Genomic DNA, 12,134 nt, shown 5'->3' with positions numbered 1-12,134 from the left:
ACATCTCCTCATACGTATCTCTATTATATTTCCCATAACTTCATCGTATGACTCATAGGTTTTATCCTTAATAGTTAGAACAATCTTGGACGTCTCTATTGTTCTTATAAATAGGCACTATAATATTTTTTTCTCTAGTCCTGGAGATCTTATTTGTCTCTTAAATCTTGTTGAAAAGATTAGTTAGCCAAGTCATTTCAATTGTTCTTAGACATCTCCATACCTCAATAAGTAAACCATCTAGTTTCAACCGCCTTCTACAAAATTTATTTTCTCCAAAGCACCACACACATTTGATTTTTGTCAATAATTTTTAATAAAAATATACAAAGTTGATTATAAAGTAGTATATTGAAGATATAGGATGGGCATGTATGGGTCGAGTCAAATAGGCATGCGGCTAGGCAGGTAGACATGATACAGAGCAAGTGGATATGAGACAAGTAAAACTTGATACCTACGACTCAATACCCATATCGAGTAAGACTTTTATGCATGTAATAACACATTATCCACCAAATTTATACCAATAATACAATATAAAACCTCTATAATTTCACCTGAATATCATCCTTGGACACAAATAAATATGAAAACGATTAGTGCCGTATTACATACAAGAGTATTGCAAAGCGCCGTTATAGAGAATCGAAAGAGTTAGACCCTTCTTCTTTGCTCTAGAACTCCTAATTTAACTCCATAAACTCTCTTTCCATATTCTCCCTTTTCTTCACAATCACTCCATTTTCCTACTCAAATTCTTTGCAGAGGCATCTCTTCAATTGAAACCAGAAGAACCCTAAAATAATTTATCTGCTATTCTATTTCCGCAAACTCAAAATAACTTACAAATTCAAATCAAAATAAAAATGGAGGGAAGCAAGGACCAAATTGTCGATGTAGGATCAGTTGTTGAAGCTCTCTCCGCCGAAGATGATGATGTTCCTATTTATGAAGTTGAGAGTCTTTGTATGCGTTGCGGCGAAAATGTATGTCCTGCGCTTCTTTCTTGTTTCAGCTAATTTGCGTTGTTAAATTGTTAAAATTTGATTTTGATTGATATATAGTGATTAGTGAATTAAACTAGCTTCGATTGATTTACTGTTATTCTTTTGATAGGGTACCACAAGGCTAATGCTTACTCAAATTCCTCATTTCAGAAAGGTTTGTCCTTTTTTTGCTAATTGAATTTAATTGGCGTTTGTATTTTCTGGTTCAAAATTTTGCAATTAATTGATTATTTTTTGTTGATGATAGTGATTAATGTAAGAATAAATTTAGAATTGTGGATTGTATTGATTTGTGTTGATGATAGTGAATGGTGTAAGAATAAATTTTGAATTTTGGATTGCATTGACTTTTGTTGATGTTTCAGTGCACTTCTTGTTTTGGCATTGCAATTTGCATGGCATATTTGAATTTAAGTTTACATCTCATTTCTCATTGCAGATTTTGTTATCGGCTTTCGATTGCCCACATTGTGGTGAGAGGTAATATCACTTGTAGTTTTTCTTTGCATGCTTATTATGGCTGTAGATTATTCACCTTGATTAGAGAAAACGCTTGAAAATTTAGAATTATGGTTGTCTTAATCCCCCTCCCCCCCCGTGGGTAAATTACACTAGTAATTCTCAAAAGATTGTGTTGATTCATGCTTTTTGGCGCAACAATAGTTTTAAGTGATCATGGTGGTCATTCTTCCAAAAACTAGCTTGTCATTAGTGTCTCCCAATTATTTTTTTGGAGGACTTTTGGACCTTTGGGATGATTTTTATTGGAAAGGAATTATATTGATAAAATAAAATTTTTCAGCATTTTAGACTCATTGATTTCATTTTCATTTTATTTTTAGTAAATGTAATTAGTGAGAAGTGTGATTTGAAAAATACGAAATTATGATTCCTTTCCCCGTGGCAGGAACAATGAGGTTCAGTTCGCGGGTGAGTTACAGCCACGAGGATGTTGCTACACTCTAAAGTTTCCTGCTGGAGATACAAAGGTCTATACATGCCTGTAATAAATTTGTACTTGAATAGTGTTGCTTAATGTTAGTTTCTCAAAAAACCAGTTTTTATGAGTCCAAAGATGTATTTATATAAACATTATCCCATCTCTACAATTTTATGTTTCATAAGCTGGTCTCACAGTTTCTGATTGCAGATGCTAAATCGACAAGTTGTGAAATCTGAATCTACTACAATAAAGGTACTTTCTTTGAAATGCATTTAGCTTTTTCTGACTGCAGCGCAAGTCTTGTGGCTTATTAGCTTTTGATTTTATTGTTCTTAGCTTACACAATTTTTATCTTACACATATTACATATATTTACAGTGTTGATGCTTCTGTATCTTGATCTTTATTTCATTAACTGATATTAGATGGTCATCCTCGTAAATGTAATGCCATTTTTAGTAATCTGACGAGTTAACTTTCTCCTGAAAATTACCATCAATTATACAAGATATCTATTTCTTTAATTGATAAATGATTATTTTGGGTCGTGAATGGTGATCCAAATCTCTGTCTGCCTATGTGCAGCACAACATAACATATTCTCTAAAGACTTTGAAATTTGAAACATCTAGTGACCATTATACCTAGAGATGAACTTCTGGTTGTCAAAATTTCCTATAAGCCTTCCTTCGGCCATATCTCTCTATGAAATGTAGCTAGGTAGCCTAGTTAGTTATATCTATAAATTGTTGACTTTATGCAATTAACATGGTTATGGAGTGAGTGACATACGATGTCCCTTACTGCATGTTTACTGGCTAGTTAAAATAATTGTTTATGTGTTTTTGCCTGATCTTTTCACCATGATTAGCCACTGTTTGGTCATCTTTATGTGGAGTACCCGATTGGTTGTTTTATTCAACTTTCCAATTACTATTGTATCCTTACTTTTGATAGCATTAGAAGTTTACAACAGATTTTACCCTCCTAAATTGAACTGATTGTTCTTTTTGCAGATTCCTGAGCTGGATTTTGAGATTCCTCCAGAAGCTCAGCGTGGAAGCTTGTCTACTGTAAGTGGAGTCCTTATTTATGGACTAAAATGAAATGACTCATTTAATCATGGGTACTTATTTATGTGAAGTTGCATTTGACGTCAGCTACCAAGGGTCAATCGGTATTCGGTAACAACCGCTTTGTTACACATATGGCATAAGGGTAAGGTTGTGTACAATTGACCCTCCCAATCCCCATCCTAGATGGGAGCCACTTGATGGCATTGGGGTAATGAAATGTGGAATGTGTGCAACTAGTTGCTCAAATTCAGTTATTTTTACCTTCAAAATTTGAAAGGAAAAGGCTACAATTTTAAGTAACTCGTAATATATTTTGGAGAAAGACCAAGGGAGGAGCAAAAAGGGAGTAAATGTTTTAATTTCTATGTTGACGTATATCCATGATTTGTTATATTTTGGTTTCAGATTTTTGTAGTTGTTTGCCATTGTTTAAAATCTTTTGAGTTACTTGGGAAATATTCATGTAATTCTACCCTTGTATATTTTTTATCGTGGTTGAAATAAAGTGAAGGCATATTTTCTAATCAAATTGATGAGGAGCTCATAAATTACTGAGAAGATCAATTTGCTAGTCTTGTCAGTAGTTCTGTGATCATGAGCTTGTTACGTGTTCGATGGGGCTCATGATTCTCTTTTCAAGTTTATATGACTGTTGTAAACAGATCTTTATTCCTCACTCTACCCTTTGTGTTATAATAATTATTTGTTTTTTTAGGTAGAAGGGATATTAACTCGAGCTGCAGAAGGTTTGGAAGCACTTCAAGAAGAACGAAAGGTGTGTGTGCTTGTGCCTTTTGTAATCAAATCATTTCAAGTACTAGGTTGTTAAGATATTCTGAAATCTTTTTTGTGTGAGTAGAAAGTGGACCCTAACACTGCAGAAGCAATAGACCAGTTTCTTTTGAAGCTGAGGGCATGCGCTACTGCAAATTTCTCCTTTACTTTTGTTTTGGATGATCCTGCTGGCAATAGTTTTATTGAGAACCCGTAAGTGCTAATCTTTATGCATCTCTTTTCTCTTTTTAATACATTTATTGAGAGCTAATGAGTAATTATTTTTTATGCATTCACCTTTCCCAATCCTCTTCTATATTCTCTTAATGTTCCAGACAGATGCATGTCGATTTGCTAAGGCTGCACAACTGAATAAAATAAACAAGTTTCTTTTTATTTTTGAACACTTGTTGTCTCGCTGTCAAAATGTTCAAGGGTTTTTTTTTCTTTTTCCCCTAGTTCTAGCCTCCATAGGTATTTTTCCCTTTTATCTTCTTTTATTTGGTACTTGATAGGCACTTTATGTCGGTGTCAGGTTGTTAAAGCTGACATTAGCTTATCTAATGTAGGTATGCTCCATCTCCAGATCCATCACTATCTCTCAAGTTCTATGAGCGAACTCCTGAGCAGCAAGCGGCACTCGGCTATGTTGCTGACACACCTCAGATAGGAGAGTCTGTGGAAGCAGTGACTGGAACAGAAAATCATGCTATTCATCAGATTGCTAGGGAACCGCATGGTGCAGTTGGAGCTAGGGCTGGTCGCCAAGCTATAGCACAAGGAAATACAGCTGAATTTGTTGAAGCTATATGCCGATATACTGCACCAGAAGAGGTACTGTCTCAGTACACAATAAAAGAAACATTATTAATAAATCTGAAGAAGCTAAGCTCTGTGATCTAAGTGCCCCTAGTGATTTTTGGCAGGTGATGACTTTCCCAACAACATGTGGTACTTGTTCAAGTAGATGCGAAACAAGAATGTTTGTTACTAGTATCCTTTAAATATATACTTTATACGTGAGTTCTTTATTTCTATGTAGATTTTTTTTTCTTTTTTCTATAGTTTTTGGGAGATATTTTTTAATGGTAAGAAAAGCTCATATGCATGAAAACACATGGAAAAATAAAAGCAACCAGTTTTATTAATAGTGTAAGTGAATCAGAGTAAAATAGTGTATCTCTTGTGTTCTTGTTGACCTTTACAAAAGAAAGACATTCCATACTTTAAAGAAGTAATCGTCATGGCATCAACTTGTGATGCTTGTGGCTACCGTAATTCTGAGGTATGTATGTATTTCTCCTCTTTGATTTTATGTAGAAGTACTTTTGCAGAATGTTTCTTTATATGCCTTTGCTACAACCCTCATATTATGATGTCCATGCAGTTGAAGCCCGGAGGTAGTATATCTGAGAAAGCAAAGCGAACCACAGTTATTATAAAAAATGTCAAAGATTTGAGCCGTGATGTGATTAAGGTCTGTTTCCATTTCTTGTGGACATTGCACAATCTAATTCTTCGTTTGTTTAGTTGATTTATTTGTTTGAAAATGAGCTGATAGTGTAAGAAACAGGAGCTCTTGGGAAGATTAAGATTTAAGAATGCAACATCCATGTCTTGTGGTGTGCGTTCATAACTAGTTTGTTTCATAGTTTAAAATAACTAGAAGAAATTTTATGCAAGCTCAAAGATGCATTTCAATTTTTTTACCAAAACAACATTAAATTCTTAATCCCTACAAATGAGGTCATCTACATGAACTAGTCCTAATTAATGTGAGAGACTGTTGGAAATAAAGATTTTACTTTCTTTAATCCTATCTAATACTAATATACAACTCAGAATATCAATTCCAATGATTATCCATCTGTATTTTGTTGGAACTATTTTTTATTAAATCATCATATGCTCTTGCAAATTACAATTCTTCATGTTATTCATCATTAATGTTATCCGGGTCATCTTTGGCCTATCTTTTCCTCTTCAAAGTTCCAAGCTTTGATATTTATGTCTTTCTCTTCTAACTCTCACTTTGACCCGTATAATATAGTGTTGGTCGAATGGGACTTTGGTGGAATTTATTTAAACCTTTGTGGCCACCTTGGTTGATTTGTCCATTAATACAATAAAAACATGCACCATGAAACTTCTTTTCTATAGGATATGTGATCTCATCTATTTAAAAAGGACTTTAAGGTGATTATTGCTCTTCCATATGTCCTTGTATTGATTTGGGCTTCTTCATACATATCTTGGACTAAACTGATATACCTACATGACATGCCCTACTCCAATTGTCATGGCCTCAAATAGTTAGTTCCATGGAAGATGGTCTCAACATGAAACCAAATTAGTTTCAGGAAATGTTTGTGCATTTATGCATCCTCTTTGTTGTGTAGATAGCTACTCGAGTTTTTAATTTCCAATCACTTGGCATCTTGCTTGTACTTCATATCTTGGTAAAGAGATTAGTTAACAATTTAATCTCATCCCCCGAAACATATTCCAAGTCTTAGTCACTACCCACAGCTTCATCCGCTCCTTTAAAAGTACCTCTTGTCTGACAAGTCTTCTTCATTAAATGGTTTACTCAAAACTTAGTGGTTTGTGCTCTAAAAATAAACTAAATAAGGCCAAGAAAATTAGTGCACTTTTTGCTAATGAAAGCTTGCTTGAGAAATATATTGCCAAATTTAGCTGTGTTCATAAATTCGCAATCTAGTGATCACCATTTGTTTTGAGTTTGATTGCAATCTAGCGCTAAAATCAAAATAAGAATAATTTATCAAATTTTTGTATGGGCATGTGTTAGACATAATATTAGCGAATTTGTAAGGAAGATAAAATTTAAAGCTCAGGAGTCAGGAAACTTAAAAAAGAGTGTGAGAAAGACCAAATATGACTTGGAAGACGAGAGTGAAAAAGGATATGAAAGATCTAGACTTACAAATTGAGATGGTTGAAAATTGGAATGAATGGTGTAGAAGAATTTGTATAGACAACCAGTGGAACTGATATATTGGTTTGTGTAATCGATCCAATCTTTTGGGTTAACGCTCTTGGATTGTTATTGTTGCTGTTGTGTTATCAAAATTCTGTATGAGAATTTTGTCTACCCTTCATTTTCCTAGCATTAACTCTTGGATCTCCAAAGCTAGGGGCCTCTTCAACGCAAAAATCCAAAAAGGATGGAAGATCAAGACATCAATAAAAACTTCTTTCACTCTACCAAAAAATTAAGAATTCATTTGTATTAAAAAAAAAGACACGAGCCATCTGTTTTTGCCTTAAAACTCAATGCATCATAGAAACCCTAGAAAAATAATTATGTGGTATTAGTAATGTGGACATTATTGTCGAAGGTATTATTGCAATTAAAGCACACTTGATGCCTCTACTTCGGAGGCAAAACATGATTTGCTCTGGTGTGAGACTCAGAATTTGCTGAAGCAACTGCACGAGTTTAACTAAAAGATCAAGCACAAATTAGTTGGTGCGATTTGAAAAATTCTTTAGCTAAATATACAAACTAGTGGTCTCAATAGCAGTAGGAAAGGAAAAGTTGTAAAAATAATTTATAAGAGGAGAACGAGGAGGTTGGTTGCCGATGGGTTATAGTAAAGGGAATGCATATTTCAAAGTCCAATAGAGGGACGGAGATATGAAAGTGGATAGTGGTGAATCCAGATTTCTTTTGTAATTTTAAAGGAGTTGTTGATGGGATTGCCTTTGACAATGAATTTGGGTGTTTAATGGATTGAAGATAAAGAAATAAAGGTGGGAAGAACGAATTGTGAGGGGAAGAAGGGAGTTGATGAGATTGAATGCAATATGAGTATCTTAGTAATTTTTGACCTTTTAGCTACAATTTATTTCTTTTCACTAAATAAGCTCACAGCAATGTATATTCACAAAACTTGAGGTTGCCATAGAACTAGGAAAACTTTGTTTACCATGTAGAAAAGTGAAAATTAGAGGGTTTCCATGTAGTATTTCTCTAGTTTTCAGTAAGAATAAATTTCGCAGATCTTTGATTTAGGGTAGCAAGTATTGTGATTGAAATTCTTCATTATAATATGCTATTTTTTTATATGCAAGAGCACAATGAGCTTCGTATATGATGTTTTGTATTATGTCTTATAACATGTGTGAGGATGATAGGTATAAAAACTGATTGGACGGTCGTATTTGTAACTAAAGAGGATTAGTAGGAGAATTACTATGGTGAGGGGAGTATTAAAACGATCTCTTCAATAACGCAATGCGAATCAATATTATGCAAAAATGGGATGTTTGTTTTGTTCTCTTGTAAAAAATGGTGAGTTGGAGAAGGGTGAACTATATTAAGGAGATGACATTGATTCTGGGAAGTTTCAACTTATGCGGTCAGCTGTTACTCGGACCCTCCATTTTCGCCGGCTCACCGATGTCCGGTACAGATACCAGTGTTGGATACGTTCCCGGTACGTCAAATTGCACAAGGCTACAACTCCATTTTGCAAACCCAATTGTCATTCTCACATTTGCCATTGAAGCTTGTGAAGAAGATGAAGGGAGGGAGTACTTGTGAAGAAGATAAAGGGAAAAATACAGAGAAAGAGGAAAATACAATTAAAAGAGAGAAGGCGAAAAAAAACTAAAAAAATTGAAAAGAAAAAAAGCTTACATTTGCTTTCATGTTGAAGAAAGAGAAAACGACGCCGTGAATTCTTTCATGAATTTTAGAATTTACTTTTTTTTCCAACTTTTTTTCTTCCTCTTACTCTTGATGGGTTATCGATTTGAAGCTCTTGATGGGTTATCGATTTGAAGCAAGGGAGGTCAAGGGAAAAGGTGGTTGAGAGAAAGTGTGTGGCTTGGAAGTGGGGTTTTGTGAATACTTTCTTGAGAGGGGAACAATTGCCAGTAGTGGTGAATGAATGGAAGAGATAGAAGATAGATACATATAATCAATAGAAGGGGAATGAAGGATTGACCTTTTAATTTGAAAAGAAACTTATCAGCTTTGAAAGTTTTTGGATTGGTGGATTGTTTAGGAGAACAAATGGGATTGTTTAAAGTAAAACAATAGTTGGAATCAGAAATAATCATCATTAGCCAGCTTACTACTAAAAGAGCAGTGAAGTGTTTAAAAAACGAGTCTAACTCAAATGGTCTCTTGCCTTTTGTTTTTCTCTATCTTTTGACATTCATTCCTTTTTTTTGGTTGATTTTTGGAGCTCGGTTCAGATTACATGTTTTATATGTTGCAGAGCATAATTGCTACATATGCTCCAAAGCACAATTACTACATTTTCAGATTTATGTACTTCATATGAGAATTTTACCACCTTTTTTACTCTCGTGAACAGTCAGATAGTGCTAGCGTTAAGATTCCAGAAATCGATTTGGAGCTTGCCAGTGGAACATTGGGAGGAATGGTCACAACTATTGAAGGTCTGGTGACTAAAATTTGTGAAAGTAAGTACTCTTCTATCACTACTTGGTGCTTTTAGTTGCCGTCACTGTGTCTTATAAATTGCTATATTTCTCTAAAGGAAACCTTACTGGTGGTACTAACCACTCCCAGGAACCTTAGCAGTTAGTTGCTTGTCACTGGTGCATACTAGTTTCACACTTTTGCTTACTAAGTTGCTGCACATAGGCGAGGTGTTTGAAGTTCCATTGTGTCTTTTAGAGCAAAATTGTGGATGTTCATTAGCAGTCGTGATGTCGCAGATGCGGCATCTCTCGGTATCACGACTCATTTTGTGGACATTGCAATGTGAAATGTTAAATTGAAATTTTTTTTTATTATGATTCAAGTTTTCTAAAAAATATATATAAAAATTAAATATATTAGACCTTTTTGAACCTAATACACTATAGAAAAGGATAATGGTTTTTAATATGTTAGAATAACAACATATGATGGTTTTACTCCAAGATTTTAAATCACTGGTTACATAACGGGGTTTTGCGGTTTGGTAGGCTCAAAATCCGTTATAAAGAGGCTATTATGTAATGTAACAGCCTCATTTTATTCCATGGGCAGACATGAATTTTCTTGATAAATATGCATGATGCATCTTGAAAGTTAAAAGCTTTTGCTTGATCCTTAATTTGTTCGAAAAAGCTGAGGCTGTTCAAAACAAATTGTGCTGCCAGTTTAGCTTTTAACTTTTTAATATTGAAGATAATTTTGCTAAAATGACATAAAGAATCGGAATGTAATGAAAATTTTTACAAGATATTAATAGTAGCCTGTTGCTTCTCTTTTATATTTTATTAAATGTTGTGGCTTCTTTTAAACATGTGTTTCTTTTATCAACTTGTTACTTTTAGACACCCTTTAACTAGTTGTGTATTTGTGCTGTAACCTATGCTTGTTGAAGTTCGATACACTCTGTTTAGGGTGCATTTATCTTGCTTAATCATCAATATTAAAATATTCCTGTGCAGATCTGGAGAGGTTGCATGGATTTACCGATGGCGACAGTCTTGATGAGGAACAAAAAAAGAAATGGATTGATTTCAAAACAAGATTGAACAAGGTACATTTTATGAGTACTTCTGTAATGTATATGGTTGGCAGTGATGTGAAAGTCTGCAATACTACATGTATCTAATCGGACTTTATACTGCTCTTTTTACAGCTTTTGAGCCTGGAAGAATGCTGGACTTTGATTCTTGATGATGCTCTGGCCAACTCTTTTATTGCGCCAGTTACTGATGACATCAAAGATGATTCTCAGCTCACATGTGAGTTCGTTATGGTCTTTTCTTTTGTGCTGTGACAAATACAGTTCCCTTCAGACGCTATTAATTAAAGACGAGTATGATGCAACTAGTAGAGGCAAACGGAAACTATACATCCTGCTTTATTAATAGTAACTCTGTAACCTTTTAGGCCTGGCTTGGATGGATTGAGTGTAAATATTTAAGGGGGTAATAAAGTCAAACTAATGAAATAAAGGTAAGTAGAGATGTAAATGAAGTAAATGAAATAATTGTGAAAGAGGTAGAATGAGTGTAAACTAAAAAAATGAATAAAAAAGGAGGATGATTTCTCTCATTTGGAGAAAACTATTCCCCCACCCTTCTCTAGGGTAAATTTATACCCAATATGAGGAACTAATTGCTATTTTATCCATTTTCCATTACTTTCTAACCAATTCTTCCACATCTGTAACAATCAAATTCCTTAATCTTCTAACTAACTTTGTTATCCTACTTTGACTTTTATTTACTCCCTTAAATATTTACACTCAATCCAAGTGAGCCCTTAAAGGGAATATCTATGTCCGTTTGCCTCTACTTTACAAGAGCAGAGAAGTATTGATTTGAGACTTTGATTTGAGACTCTTTTATTTTAATGAAGGGCTGTATGTCATGAATCAAATGGACGGGAGATGGGGTAGTCTGCTTAAAATCTCGTATACAAGTCTACTGGTGACTTTTTAGTTTAGCTTTTACGATTGATATTGGCCCCGCTGCTAGTTTTGTTTATTCAAGCAGTGAGGTTTTGTGCTTCTGATGGTACAACTGCATATGATTTGTGACAAGCCACTATGACTTGTTTGATGTCTTCCACCCCCCTTCTCTTCAGCTAAAACATGACACTAGTTCTTTTGAAATCTCATATTTTTTTAGTAGTTTGAACAGGGTGTACGTGAAGCGTACTCAATTGTGGCTAAAAGCTAAGAAAATTTGGTATTTTGATTTGTTTTTGCAGACGAGGAATATGAAAGAACCTGGGAGCAGAATGAGGAATTTGGCCTGAATGATATGGATACATCGTCCGCAGATGCTGCTTACAACAACTAGTTTTGTAATTCCCCTCGTCATTTTGATGAGAAAATTCTGCTGTAACTTAATAGTCTTACTCGAACATTGATATGCTTTTTACTGTAGCCTTTTTCCTGGGTGTTTTACAGATCTTTAGTTGAACTGATGTTTTTTACAACGTCAAGGTGATGTATAATTATATTATATCATACAGCCTATTTTTGCAGGATTGTTAGAATAACAACCTTGCACCTTGATCATCAATCATGATGTAAGGTCAATTTTTCATCATAAATATATCTGATGTGTCCCATCCTTCTAATTCTTCCAGCAAAACATTATCTTTCAAGTAGAGGTAAGTAGCTAATAGTATTCGAAAATTTGAAATAAATGAGTTTTTTTATCTACTTAATTCCAAATATAAGATTCGGGAAAACTTATGTCCCAAAATAAGCTTCCGTACGTCTAACCCTAGCCTCGGCTAAGTCGCTGTTACTAATAGCGAATTAGGGGAAAAAAAAAATTAAAAAGTTGAAAGTCGCTGTTATTAACAGTGACTATCAG

The 12,134-nt window shown here is 34.3% G+C and overlaps 1 protein-coding gene across 1 annotated transcript; it reads left to right on the top strand.

The window, feature by feature from the left end:
• The first annotated feature begins 578 nt into the window (after positions 1–578).
• On the top strand, positions 579–11,783 carry LOC130803881 (uncharacterized). Its single transcript, XM_057668102.1, has 16 exons — positions 579–989; positions 1,120–1,164; positions 1,450–1,490; positions 1,918–1,999; positions 2,161–2,205; positions 2,970–3,026; positions 3,745–3,804; positions 3,889–4,016; positions 4,373–4,637; positions 4,730–4,796; positions 5,018–5,088; positions 5,191–5,280; positions 9,155–9,263; positions 10,245–10,336; positions 10,439–10,544; positions 11,518–11,783. Exons 1-16 carry the CDS (start codon positions 870–872, stop codon positions 11,607–11,609), a joined length of 1,470 nt encoding a protein of 489 aa, XP_057524085.1. The 5' UTR covers positions 579–869; the 3' UTR covers positions 11,610–11,783.
• Positions 11,784–12,134: the final 351 nt, after the last annotated feature.

The sequence above is a fragment of the Amaranthus tricolor genome, chromosome 17 (assembly GCF_026212465.1).
Source record: "Amaranthus tricolor cultivar Red isolate AtriRed21 chromosome 17, ASM2621246v1, whole genome shotgun sequence".
In the NCBI taxonomy this organism is placed as follows: domain Eukaryota; kingdom Viridiplantae; phylum Streptophyta; class Magnoliopsida; order Caryophyllales; family Amaranthaceae; genus Amaranthus; species Amaranthus tricolor.
Note: the sequence above shows the minus strand (reverse complement) of the source record. Positions and strands in the feature narration are given on the sequence as shown.